The sequence below is a fragment of the Manacus candei genome, unplaced genomic scaffold (genome assembly GCF_025592945.1).
Source record: "Manacus candei isolate 608988 ecotype Guabito, Panama unplaced genomic scaffold, ASM2559294v1 h1tg000015l, whole genome shotgun sequence".
In the NCBI taxonomy this organism is placed as follows: Eukaryota; Metazoa; Chordata; class Aves; order Passeriformes; family Pipridae; genus Manacus; species Manacus candei.
In genome coordinates this window covers 26073697-26087619 of record NW_026138063.1, presented here as the reverse complement: position 1 = coordinate 26087619, position 13923 = coordinate 26073697, and the positions used below count along the sequence as shown (strand labels likewise).

At 44.1% G+C, this 13923-nt stretch overlaps 1 protein-coding gene across 5 annotated transcripts in view; it reads left to right on the top strand.

Annotated features, from left to right (window-relative positions):
• LOC127468434 (glypican-5-like) overlaps window positions 1-13923 on the top strand; it is a 407170-nt gene that overhangs the window by 35451 nt on the left and 357796 nt on the right. For 2 of the 5 annotated variants that reach the window (XM_051781575.1, XM_051781574.1), the window contains exon 1: window positions 9583-9779. The exons of 2 other annotated variants lie outside the window; for them this stretch is intronic. In XM_051781575.1, the coding sequence (XP_051637535.1) occupies window positions 9620-9779 (160 nt within the window). In that variant the 5' untranslated portion in view covers window positions 9583-9619. Of the gene's footprint in view, window positions 1-9582; window positions 9780-13923 lie in introns of those variants that run through there. One more of the 5 variants, XM_051781577.1, reaches the window with a different exon arrangement.

Here is a 13923-nt window from a genome sequence, read left to right as displayed (position 1 = left end):
TTTAATAATCAGCCCAAGTATAATTCAATACAAAGACATATTATATTCCATTATATTTGTGGCAGCAAATGAAGCATGCCACACCTTAAGTGGAGCTAAAAAAATACCCCATTAGTACTGTTTTCCCTCATGAAAAGGCTTGCTACATCTTTAAGTGCAAATTCTAGTTGTGAGTACACACTAAGTCCTAGTATCTAGTTTATTGATGACTTTTAAGGCTTTGTTTTGAACATATCTATTCCTATAATTCATAATTTAAAGGGCTAAATTCTTGCATGCTGACTTCAGTCAGTGAGGAGAGCTGTGGCTAAGACGTTGCTTGGTGGAAGGTATATAAACTCTATTAAAAAAAATATTGTCACTCTCAGTTTCAGGCTGAGATCCTCCTGGGTTTGCAGCTGGAACTGCTGCCTCGGAGGGCAAAGATTCTGTAGATCTTTCCCCACGGATCAGTCTGAAAACAGAGCAGAAAGTGGGTGTCATCCTTTTGAGTTAGAGCATGGCATGAACCCTTGTCTCTGGATGGTCAGAGATGACTCATGTACAGGAGCACCAGGCCACAGCAGACCTGTTCCAAAGCTCACTGGGGTCACAGGAGCTTTGCACTGGCTTTGAAGAATTTTAGATTGCATGCATACAGTTGCCACTCAGTAGAAAATCGTGATTCATTCAACTCCCAACTGTGTGAAGAACTTGAGGACAACAGGTGTCATGTGTCAGGGCCCACATTTGTTCCTGATTTACTTTGCAGGGCAGAAACTCACTTATGACCAGCCCTGGACTTGGTTTTGAAGGAAGAAAATGAGCTGTGTAGAATAGGTAGTGCTATCACCACTGAGTAATCTGTACTTCAAAGTCAAACAAAGCTTTCCTGTTACCTTGTGAATCATGGGTGGGATTTATCCTGAGTTTTGTCTCTAAAAATTGCCTGTAAGAAATCTCAGCAGTCAGTGAGAATAGATGGCTCAGAACTCGGCTATGGCTCTAGGGACCATCACAAATCTCAGGATGTCTCCTAAGCATAATCTCAGATGATGCTCTGATTTAGCAGAAAGTCGCATATAAACGTGTGTCGCCAGCAGCCTCTATTGGCGTCAGATGCAGAGAGAGTACATTATTCCAGCAAATGTCAGCATTAATTTATACTTGCTCAGGCCTCATCTGCTTTTTCCTGCACTCTCTTGGAGAGGAGAGATTAGAGTCATGTGCATGAAAAATTTGGTGTCTAGCAGATGAAGCCAGGAATCGCCCGGAATCCTGGAGAAGGGTGTGTGCTGAGGGAGGGATGGCAGCAGGCTGACCCCCAAGCAGAGGGTTTGTGTCATTGCTCGTTACACCCTCTGTTAATGAAAGCACCATGAAAGTCATGTCATTAAGCTGCAGTGATGCCTCCCCAGAGGAGCTGCAATTTAAACTGCTGATCTGCTGGCAAGAACCACTAATACAGACCTGTTGCAACAGGGAAAAAATTTTACTTTGCCAAGAGTAGTTCCCATAGCTGGAGTTAAAGGGGTCAAATATCCCTGTTTCGCTTATGTGAAGGATTGCAGCAATTGCTGTACTACTCATGAGCAAAACCAACTGGGAAAAGTTTGCACTTACATACGAGGTTTAGCTGAGCTGTTGCGTTCACATTCTCTCACTTTGAAAAGCACTTTTCAGCTCCAGGATTACTCATTGTATTAGATCTATAAGTCACTTTATGGTGTAAGACAAAACAGCAAAAGATGACTTTCAATATTCAAACAAAAGAAACCAGTTGTTAAATATAGTTCTTAAAAAATGCAGTGGTATGTGTAGAATGTATCAGACATTCAAATACAGCCCAGTGTGCTTACTTTTTGTTTTTCTGATTCTATGTCACACTTGCTCGGTTTGCAAAGGGGTTGAGTATTTGCCGTGATGACGATCATGCAGGAGAAGTTAGGCAAGTGACTTGCCCAATTCCACCATTTCCAGCTCCTGTTCTGAGAGACACCTCTCCAAGTCCACTTGCAGTGAATGTACTGGGCAGCTGTTGAACCAGAGAGAAACCGTGAAACTTGCTTCCAGCACTGTGGAACATGGAAGCTTTTCGTAGTTTTCTTGAAGTGTAGATTTCTACTTTGGAATTCTCCTATTGGAGTGCTCCTCAGCACTGAAATCTTTAGCAAAAGTGTTTGTATAGAACTGACAACAGTGAATGCCAATTAGAAAAAGTTGTTTTCAACATGTATTTTTTATGAATAGCATATTTTAACCACATGTGTTTCGGACTACACAGGCAAACTTCCCAGGCATATTTCAGCAGTGACTTGAGCCTGTTCTGCTAATGCTTATCCAGTCTCCAGGCTATCAAGCTGCTGTTGCCCTTCATAATGGAGTGGACTAGGAGTATAGTGTGAATCAAACATCTGGAAGTTGAGCTTGGTGACACGTGGTGCTTTTTTCATGTCTGTCAGTGTGTACATCTCTCCACTGCAGATTTTACTAATAAATGATGGTCTGTCTCCATGCTAGCAATTTTAACACAGTCTTCCCCTGCAGCCCCTCATATACCCAGTGGGTCTCTAGGCAGGTTGTGGATGACTTGTGCTGAGTGGCTTTGCAGAGGTTCCTGCCCAAGAGCGCAGGGCAAGCTGATGACAAGTTGGCTGTCTCATCTGACCACCACCTGCCCTGTGGAGCTGGGCTTGAATAGGATTCTTGGCACTTGGGATGGGATGGGCAGGATTTGACTTCAGGGAGCAAGGCAAGTTTGCAGGTGTTAAATAACTTTTAAGGCATGTTCTTAGGCTGGAAAACATAAATATACAGGAGCTGGTCCTCTATAATATGTTTTCTACAGCAACAAAAGTTTCCTTCAGGGCTCATTCCAGCTCCCTACTGGTTGTTGGTGCTTATGATGCTGTGTGCTGACTGGAAGACGCTTTGGTCAAGGGCAGGTACTTCACACAGGTGTATTGTTGGGTTTCTTGATATAACTCCTACTACCAAACTGTAAGGAAAAGAGTGATACCATGGCAAAGGCTTCCTGTGGAAGCCTCCATTACCACCACCATCAGGCTCTGCAGGTGTGATGCCACAAGGCTGACAGCAGTCCTAGAAATTCTGTCCTAGCACCATTTGCAGATGTCAGATGGGGAAAGTTCAATGAGTTGAAGTGAGCAGGTGATGTGAACCTGCCATGCTGTACGTGAGCTTGGTGGCAAGCAGCCTGCTTTTGTCATAGTTGCAGAAAGGGCTGTGCTTTTTCACTAGACTCGACCTGTGGCATGCTGAAAATCCAGAGCCCTCTCTTCCTCCTCAGTTTCTTGTGCTCCTTCCAGAAATAATCCCGGCCTGCTACTGCAGTCCCACAGTCCCTCATGCTGGGAGGCAGCTGCAGAAACTTGTGCCTGGCTACCTTTGCTCTTATTTAACCCTAGGTTCACACCCTTCATACCCTCCCCCTGAAGGGAGGGGGTGCTACCATGTTATGTGATCCAACATGTGGAGACTTACACTCTGGACACACAGAAAGTTGAAAAGGTCTGCACATATGCTAGTGGTGTGAGGGAGTAGCAGCACTGTTTTCTGGCTGTATGTGTTCTCATTAAAGAGATTTACTTTGCACCCATACGGTAAAGATATCAAATACTGTTGTACCAGAGCAATGGTGCTGAGCTATAAAGTTTTGCTACAAAACTGAGCACATAAACAAGTAATCTGAGGACAGAAAGTGGTGGCTGGTGGGAACAGTAATATGAGATGCCAGAGGAGTTCATTCATTTTGATAAACTAGTTGATATTCTAGGATGCTTTCTGCCACATTGATAAAGTGTCAATCTTATGATGAACTTTGCTACTGATGACCTTTCATGTAAAGTTGCAGGGCAGAAAGAAAAGATAAACAACTTGAACAACACAATTAAGGCAAACAGAATTCAGTCAGTGAGAGACATCAGTGTTAAGTAAATCATCCCATGGAAACAGAGCTATTTGGAAATGCAGTGGCATCGCTTACAGTACAGTGGGCAATTAGTTTTAATTAACTTCAAATTCTGACACATAGTTAAAAATCATCTTTTGAGTGCCTAACTAGACAAATGACAGTTGGGGCATTATGTTCTGCAAGAAAAAGCTATTACAAGTATTATAATGATGTTATTAACACTTCTATTATAAATATTATGTGATCTTTTTAATTTTTTATGAACTGTACTTTTGGAAGATGATCTTGTTCCATACCATAAGCCTTTGAATAAGGGCACTGTTTTCAAAGAAAAGATTGAATTTCTAGAAGCTGTTTTGAATTCATTAACAATGTCCACTGAACATCTTGTGACTTTTACCAGCCAGGGAGGAAACAGCCAGGAGTTCTTGTCAGATTATCAGAAATTAAAGGCAGGTTTTGATGTGTATTTTAAGGTTAAATCTGGCACTTTAAATGTGACATATGTTTGTCACTGTGGAAGCCCCAGGTACACACATTTTGTGGGAGGTAAGGGGGTGGGTGCTCTGCATTACAGCTGCTCAGTGGGGCATGTGTGCCCCAGCCTGAGTCCACGCATCCCTCTGCCCTGTGTGTCCATCCAGCTGGACCATTCTGGAGAGCAAAAAATTACTTCCTATATATGTTCTTTTAGCAGTGTATTATAATCCTTAGCACTGTGAGTTTGATGCTGGTGTTTGTGGGACCAGCTTGGTGTTTGCTGTGGTATGGCTCTCCTGTTGTTGGGGGGAGCAGCTTCTGAAAGATGCTCAGTAAGTTACTGGCTTCTTTTATATGAAACTTATTTCCATTATTGGTGTTTTGAAGTATGTGAAACTAGAGCTAGATTCTTCTGCTTACATTATGCAACCTTTGCTCCTTGAGTAATCTCCTTGATTTCCCTTGTGCTGTGTGTGGCAGCTTTTCACATGAGTAAGTTCAGAGCCTACTTGCTTGTCCCAGTTTAAATTAATTTGTATGCTGAGCCATGCAGGTAAGGGCAAAGAGTATATTCATCTTCTCAGCTGCTTGGTGACCAGGACGCTTGAGGAAGAATTCAAACAGAAAGAGCTGGTGCTACTGAGATGGGAAAACTGTTATCATGCAGTCACCTCCACAGCGTGTTCGTCTTGGATCATGGCAGTTACCAGCCCTGGGAGGTGCTGTTTTATTGAGTCATTAAAATCTGTGCCTTTTCCTCTGTTACATCTTCACCAAGATACTAATTTCTCAGGGCTATATTTTTTATGACCAAGAAAAAAGCTGCTCCTCTGGGAATTAGACTGATGTTCTCAGCTCTGTCAGAGAACATGCACAGCAGTCTCTGGGTAGCAGGGTGGGACTTGGAGCTGAGATCTGGAGAGGGAGAACGCTGATATGCTGCACACGGTGCAATTTCTAAATAAGCATGGTGGATCTGATGTCTGCCATGGGAGACAAGTCATTGGGCTGAAGGATTTTTGGCCTGAACCAAAATAATTGCTCTCACACTTAAAACGAAACACTAGAAAATTATGAAAAAGTAGAATTCTGTTCAGCATTGTCTGTAGAATGTTTTCTCTTAACTAGTGGCTGTCCTGACTTGCTGTATTGTCATATCAATTGTATTTCTTTCACAGATTTTCGGCTGGTTGGTGGCCTAATGATGTTTTTAAAAATGAGTTTTATGGTAGAGTTAACAGCTGTGCTTTTCAGGCATGATTTTTTTTTTTCTTTCAGAAAAAATATGACAGGCACTTGTAAACTGTACATTTGGTAAAGTGAAAAATATCCATGAAACAATGAGCCAGCAGAGGAATACTGCATTCTGATCACCAAAAAGGTCTGCACATATTTTTTCCATGTGGAGTACATGCAATGCAGGAAACAGTTCATGATATGGCAGAATGCTCGTTCTCCTTCTGCTCAGTACTTGGAGTGTATGAGAAGAGAACAAAAAGGAATCTCTAAACAAAAAAGAGAATGATAGGTTTCTACTAGTAATTTTTATTTTAGTTTCCTAGTGCTCATCACTTAACATGATGAGGAAATTGAGTAAAATTACCAGAAATTATTTTCAAGCAGTGCTTTTTAGTCTCGGCATATTTATGAATATTTCATGCATGATTTTTTTTACTATTTAAGATCTATATTTAAAATTTCATACTCAGCTTTAAAGTTTGCTCTGACTTGAAATATAGTAGTCTTTAGAAAATAGGTTTAACTTTCTTAAAAGAAGAAAAAACCGAAAATTATAAAAACCTGAAAAAAGAAACTTGTCTTAATTACAGAGAGAGGATTTTGCATTTCTTTTGAAGCTGATTAAGTTGTTTTTTAAATGAAAACCAGCATGTGTTTTGGGCTCATTCCAGTGACTTAGTGGACAGAAGTAAAATTAAGGAACCTGTTTGAGTTCCTCAGGTGCTTCAGTAAAACGTGAACCTTAGAAAATCAGACCTCTAAAGATAAAATAAGGTTTTAAAGACTAGATTACTGGCTTTCCTGGCCTGGCTGAGACATACACAGCCCATTACGTCTCACTGGTGGAAAATCCAGCGTTGGAGATGAGCTTATCTTAAACATAAGGGAATTAGTCCAGCTTCCATTTAAATCACTGGCAAAGCTCTGGCTATATTCAACAAGGGAATGGCTGAGGTATCAGGAACACAAAACCCTGTTTCTAGGCCTGATCCTAGTTTTTCTTATATGCCCAAAGCTCATGCTGAGTATTGTGGTCACTTTAGCAGGATTAAGACCGAGCAGATTGTTTGAGCAGATTTATATTGCTATACATTGTAAGAAGTACTGATACAGTTCTCAGTGATGTACAATTAATAAATACGCATGTTATAATACAAGACACCTGTTGACAAAGTGAGATTGTTCCAATCAAATTGCTCAAGTGTGATAGAATGTCACGTACAATAATTAGCTGAATAGCTCTTCTGTTATCTGCAGCCCTCTTCCAGCAGAGCACTTGGGCATGTGTTTGCCATGAAGCACCTGACTACCTCCATAAAGTCAGTCTGACTGCCCTGCTGTATGTGGAGCATGTGTTTTGGAGAAATAAGGCCTAAATTAATTGGAGTCCACTCTATTATGCCTGTGGTGTGTGTTCTCAGTCCTTTGGGAAGTCAGTCACGTCCAAATGTGACACTTTGGTTTCATCATCACTTCATAGGGAGAAACACCTGCAGTGCCTGTCACTTTACACTGGGTGGGTTTCAGTAGCAATCTTGCACACTCATGGGTGCCAGAAGGTTATATTTGTCACCAAAGCAGTGCCAGGAGAGAGGTGTGATGGTTCAGTGTCAGCCCAGAGATGCAGGGAGGCCAGTGGTTACCTGTGGGTTGTGAGTGTGCATGTGAACACCTGGGGCTGCTGATGGTGGTAATGACTATCTCCTTGCTATGGATGTAATCAGTGACAAAAACATACACCTGAACAGTGTGTGGAAGGTCAACATTTTTTTGCAGAAGGGAAAAAAATTAAACTCCAGCCCAAAAAAATGTAACGTGTCACCTTTATTTAATGCTTCTATAGTTATCACAAAACAACAAGAAATATAAATATTATGTATTGAAGTAACCAGTATTAAATGTATGGGTGTTACAATTCACCGACATGGTTTTTACTGAATTTAGGCATGTGGATAACTCAGGTTCCTTGGCTGGATTTTGAGGAGAGGAGGGGAGCTGAAGATGGTAACATAATGGACTGTCCTCTACTAATGATCTGAGGACCAATTAAAAAGTAAAATAATTGTCACATGACTTAAAAAGCCAGGTGAGGAAAAGAACACCCATCATGTAAAGATGAGGCATTAAAATAAACCATGCTAGAAAATAATTAGCCATTTGAGATTTGAACTTGCCACCCACTGAAAACAATGGCAAGAATCCCACTGAATTAAATGCCTCGAGCCCTTGCACGGGACTCATTTGATGATATTAATAGAATAACCTATACGCCAAATAATGCTGTTATTTTTCAAGTAAATTATTCATCAGATCAATCACCCTGCCATTTCTTTTTTGGCAGAGCTCCCACTGAAGTCAATCGGAGGATTGTCTGAATTAAAGTCTTTTAGGACTGGGCCCAAGGTTATGCAAAATGCTACTGGGGGCAACTTATTTATCTTCCTTGTGTACATAAACCCACATGCTGGACAATAGTTTGTCAGCCAGGGTACTGTGCCTTATGATGCTAATTGTTCTTTCACCGATGCTGATTATTCACACATCTCTCTTTAATCTACCTGTTGCCCCCTCGATTTGATCCTGTATACGTGTGTATGTAACTTAAAGCTTGGTGGCTGTATAACCCATATTAAGCTGACAGCAAAGTTAACCTGTATTGATGTCCATGGCCATCAGCCCTTTGGGTGCGCTGTCTTGTCCTGTGGTGTCCTGGGCTGGTTTGTTCTTCCAGTTTGGGTTTTTTTAGTCTACAAGTTAAATGTTCTGAATCAAATTGCTTCTTCTTCAAAAAACTGAGAGTTATCTCTTATTGTCTTGATAAAATACAAACAAATCGTTTAAAGGATTTGCACTTCCAGCTATTAAAATACAACTTGGGCAACTTCAGCACTGAGCTCAGCCTCTCATTACTACCTATGGGAATGTATAATGGTTAAATTAGCTGCAGGTGGGCTCCCCCGTTGTTCCAGAAGCACATTAGAAGCATCTTGAAGGTTGCAAGTAACCTTAAAGAAATCGCACATAATGGCTTCAAACAATAGTCATTCTTGTAGCTCCTAACGTGCTCCATATGCCTGAAAGGTACTGTGCAAATGAGGCTCTTTGTGGGAGACCGCTTGGGTTTGGCTTCTCTGGAAATGGAGTGTTTGTGTGAAATGGAAGATATTCATGGGCGTTGAGGGTAGTTCTGTTCTCAAACATGTGGTAGAGCAGCTGATACCGAAGCTTGCTTAGGGCGGTGAAAAGATCGCAGACCAGCTCTCTGATGGTGACAGTGGCTGCTCTCAAGGTGGTGTCATCCCCAGGAGGGGGCTATGTCCCCCAGACCATATAGGATAGATCTGCCGCTGGCTTTTGTCCAAATGAACAATTTATATCCGCAGATGGTATAGAGAGATATGCATCCTGGTGTAAAGTCTTTGCTGGGACTGCTGGCTGGAGTTAACACTTGTCTAGAGAAGACCCTTCCATGTCATCTGCTAGGAATTTCGGAATGGAAGCAAACCGTGCACCCTGCAGCGCTCAGGAGGTTTATACCTACTGCTCTGTCTGCTTCTGTACCTGTTGTTACCAACGACCACGGGCTGCGAGCGCGCCTCTCCCTTGGTGCTGATCTTCCTTCTTTGGGGACTCTTTCCACTGACCTCGGTTCGCTCCCTTGGTCTGCGTGGCCCGCAGGGACCGCACCGCTGCTCTTGGAGAACTTCCGTGTCGGTGTCCCGCGGGGCCGGGCAGCAGCTTCCCCCGAGGCGTGTCACGGGAGCTGTGCCAGGGCTCTCTCCCCTCTCTCCCTCCTCTCCAGCCGCGATCGGGGGGCGGTGGCGCCCCTCGGACCCTGCGGGGAGGGGAGGGGAGGGGAGGGGAGGGGAGGGGCGGGCGGCGGCGGCCGCTCCCGCCGAGGAGGAGCGCGGGCGGCGGGCAGGGCAGCGCTGCCGCCGCCGGGACCGGCACCGGGACCCGGCCCGCGGCCGTGTGCCGGGCTGCGAGATGGCCGCCGGCGCCGTCCTAGGGCTGTGGCTGCTGGCGGCGGCGGGGCTGTGCGGCGGGGCGGCGGCGGGCAGGTCCCCCAGCTGCCACGAAGTGCGGACGGCGTTCCAGCTGCGGCAGATCGGGCCCCTCAAGCTGGTCCCCGACGTGCCCACGGCCGGTCAGTACCGACACACCTGCGGGGGGCTGCTCCGCGAGCGGAGGGGATGCGGGGGGCTCGGGGCTCTGCCGCTGCCAGCGGCCGGTGCGCCCCCGGTGCCTCCATCCAGCCCGGCTTTGCTGCCGGCGCGGGGAGCGGAGCGCGTTTGGAACGTTGCTTGCTAAAACAACTAAAAGATTTTGTAGGAAGAGCAGACCGGGATGACTCCTGCCGTTTTACACTGTGGAGGTGCTGCTTGTCGGTCTCCACCGTAAGCGCGGTCTGTCTTACCCGCGTGTTTCAGACCTGTGCGGTCCCTTTGCTGAGTACCTGCCGCAGAGGATTCTTCGCGGGAAGGATCTCTGTCGTGGAACGCAAATCGGTAGCCGAGTCTTTAGGGAAGGCTTGTTTTACTGCTCAGATGTGGGGTCCTCGAGCGGGTGGTGAATACTCTCTAAATTCTAATTTGGAAGAGTTATCCTGCAGATGAATTCGGGAGCGCTGTCATAAAGAGAGGCAGGAGTGACACCTTGGAAGGACACAGCCAAAAGAACTTTGGTTTTGCTTAGTTAAGCCGCAAGTCTGCAGCACTTTGGAAAGTTGATGAGCGGAGCGGTGTTCCCTTTTGCCTTTTCACAGCTCCTGAACAAAGCCTGGCAGCACTGAAAGGGGAAAGTAACACACAGATAATAAGAACAGAGTATTTTTTTTTGCATACTCTACAACTACTCTGTAAAATTCATGGCAAGGGGATAAATTGCTTTATAGTATAAAAACGTGATTAAATTCGTGAATGACAATATCTGTCTAGATAATGGAGTTGCATCGCTCACTTTTACGTGTTTTCCAACCTAAACGATTCAGTGAGTCTGTTTGAAGAAAATGTTTACAGGAATCGGAATAAGAAAGCAGAAACTATCAATCTCATGGCACAGTCTCTAGCTGCCTTATGCCAACAGATGTGTGACAGTATAAGTTTCAGTTTGGGTTGTTGCCTTTTTTTTTTTTTTTTCTTTTTGGTGTGTGTGTGTTTGTTTGTTTGAGCAGTTCAATTCAAAGCCTGCAGAGTTTGTTGAAAAGACTTCTTATCTTAGATGAGTTTTGGATATGTTTTCTGGCATGGGTTTCTGTCCTGGAGATTAAATTTGATAGGCCATTGGGCTGATCTCTTAGGGCTGTGAATGACTGTATAGTGCTGGTGATCTTCACTTTGCATGAAGTAGCTGAGATGACACATAGGTGTAGAGTTATCCTTGGGTAAGGAATCATTTGTCATTTTGTGGCAAGAAGAGATCTGCAGGAATGGCATTTTGAAACTCGGTGCTACTGTTCTGTGCTGATAGAGGCATGAGGTCACGTTTGTCTTGGAGAGCTAAAAAAGAGGAAAAATGAGGCTTTTCATCCATTTCGATGAAAGCTTAACCCTCTCTCCTGAGCTCTTTCTGGAAAAAGTTCCTCAAACTTTAAATTGATTCTTTTACATTTTCTGTGAAACTCTGCTGCTATAGATGAAACTTTGAGAAAATTCTGCATTTGCAGAAGGTCAAGGTGTAGATGCAGTGATACTTCAGAGAATCCTGGAATGATTTGAGATGGAAGGGACCTCGGAGATCACCTAGTTCTAACTCCCTTGCTGTGGAGGGTTCTTTCATTGTTTTCTTGTGTCGTATTGAACTTTCCTGTTGAATAACAAGCTCTTTGAAAATAATCTGCATGAGAGAGGGTAATGTGCTTTTAAATTTTAGCTCATAAAGGTTTCTTTTGAAGAGGAGTGGAGCAGAGCTGCAGAAAAGTGGTGCATATTGATCTTCCCTGTTTCTTGAGTATTACTCAGCTCCACCAAAGCTTTTGTGCTTTAATGATGATAGCTTGCCAGGCAGTTATGTGTCCTGTGCTCTCTTTTAACGAGATACTGAAGTGTTTTCCAGTGTTTTCATCTGGCAGCTATTACTAGTGAATATATCTTAATACAACCTACCCTTCACACGTTTCTCTCTCACACTGAGGCTCGTTTTATTATGAATTTTAGCAATACACAAATGTTGAAGTGTGTCCACTGAAGACCTCAAATGTCAGTTAAAGCAGAAGAGGGAAAGAGTGATGGGCAGGTGGGGGTGACACTGGAGAGCAGCATGTTCCCACTCAGGCCAGACCTTCACTGCACTGGGGTGCTCCTCAGTCCTCAGTACCTGCATGTTGGTTTTGAATTATTTTCTCTAAAGAGTGAAACTTTTGCAGTCCTGATTTTTTATGAGATATTTTCAATCACAGGAGCGTTGAAAACCCTTGACTAATCTCAAGGTACTATTTGCAGGCTAATACAACAAATCTGACAGAGGTTTAAGTCTTAATGATTACTGAGTTCTTATAACCTTTGGGAGAACTGGCGGCTCAGTTGAGGAGAGAGGCCCAACTCAGTGCTGGGAGAGGGATCAGCATACAGACTGTCAGGTGTATGTTTTCTCTCGTCTCTTATGGGTGGTGCCCATTTCATCTGTAATAAAATTAACTCTAGATACTTGGGAGAGTTTGTAGCCTATACCCTCTTGTGGTGTATTAGTTGTGGTCGCGGTGCTGAAGATGCATGCTGATGGATCTAGGATATGATAATGGATCCTGGATACAAGCCTTATGGGGACTGGTGGACTGGAAGCTGCTTCCCTGTGTTCGCCTGGTCTGCAGCAGGTCTCTGGGATTGCTGAGTGGATGGGAGAGGGGTGTCAGCAGTATGTACAGTGAGATGTGGCTTTGGGCAGGAGCTCCCAGCCTCTTGTATAAAATGTAGTGGCAAGGGAAGGAAGAAGACTCCTGAGGAAAAAGCGCTTTTCTTTTTGAGGTGCAATGTGACTCTTGCAGCAACCTTTCTGGAAATTGTCACCACCTTAGAGGTGTCCAGGAGTCTTTTTTTAAATTTCTCTTCCACAGTTTCCCCCCAAAGACATGAGATTTTTGTGCTTTGGATTCTAGTCTGTTATTGAGGGCAGGGTTAAGGAAGAAGTGTTTGGACATGGGATGGATAAGAGGCCCAAACAGGTATTTTTGAGCAGCAGATCTTCTTGGTCTGTCTCTAACACTTCCTCCTGTACTAGAGGAGTCAGTGCTCTTGTCTGGTACCCCACTTTTCTGGAACAACAGGAATGCTTCAAGGGTAATTTGCTGCAAGTAATAACAGACAGGTTGGTCAGGTAAGGCTACTACTGCCTTGGCTGTGATCCACAGGAAAGGATTTTTTTGTGTCTTCCCCCAGACTGGAAAATGAGGTAATGTGTTTCTGGACTTGTACTTTGATTATCACAGACTGAGCCGGGATGTTTTTGTAGGAGCTCCTTGGTTAGCAGTTTGATGAGAGAGAATTCTATGCTGTCTCCAAGGGTGAACGGCTGTGTTAATCCTGCCAAGGGCCTAAGCCTTTGGTTCCAGGGAGTCTGGATACCTCAGACTTGATGTGTGCTGCTACGTGTGGTATCGCTCCCAGACACGGGGCCGCCTCAGCGATGCCCTGTGAGCCCTGGGTTGTGTTACAGCATTCCCTGCACGCTGGCATGGGCTCCCTGTGAAGTTCCGGTTATTCAGAGGCTGCTCTGTGGCATGGAGCACGGTGGTGCCTGCCTGGCACTGCTTTCCAAGTTCTCAGGAGGAAAACTGAATGAACCCAACTGGAGTCTGTGACTTGTCTGCATTCAGGCAGTGAATTGGAGCAGAACCAGAATAAAAGTCCTCTTGTGATTCCTTTGGTAACCGTGTGACCACGAGAACATCCTACCCATTTATATATGCTCAGTTCTCTCTCTGACTGATTGACTAGTGTATGAGCATGCAAAAAAACCCAAGTCTGTAAATGTATGATAAGAGAGAAGAATTGGGCTGATTTCTGGGAAGCAGAGAAAATATTTGTCACTTGTGAAAGAATTCTAGGAACTCTTTACCTTCTAAATAATCATCTTGTGGAGAACTACCAAAGGGATGATTAGCTTTATCTTGCTGCTCTGCTGCTTTACAAAGAGCACAGATTCCCAGGTTGTGTGCAGGGATGCACTTCTGAAGGGGAGATTTTGTCCTGTTAAAAGCTGCTTTATTATCCTCTGTCATCCTGCACCTTAAATCAGCAGGAGTGTTCATTACCACATGTGTGTGCTGAACATCCCGTGGCAGAGCTGGACATGCA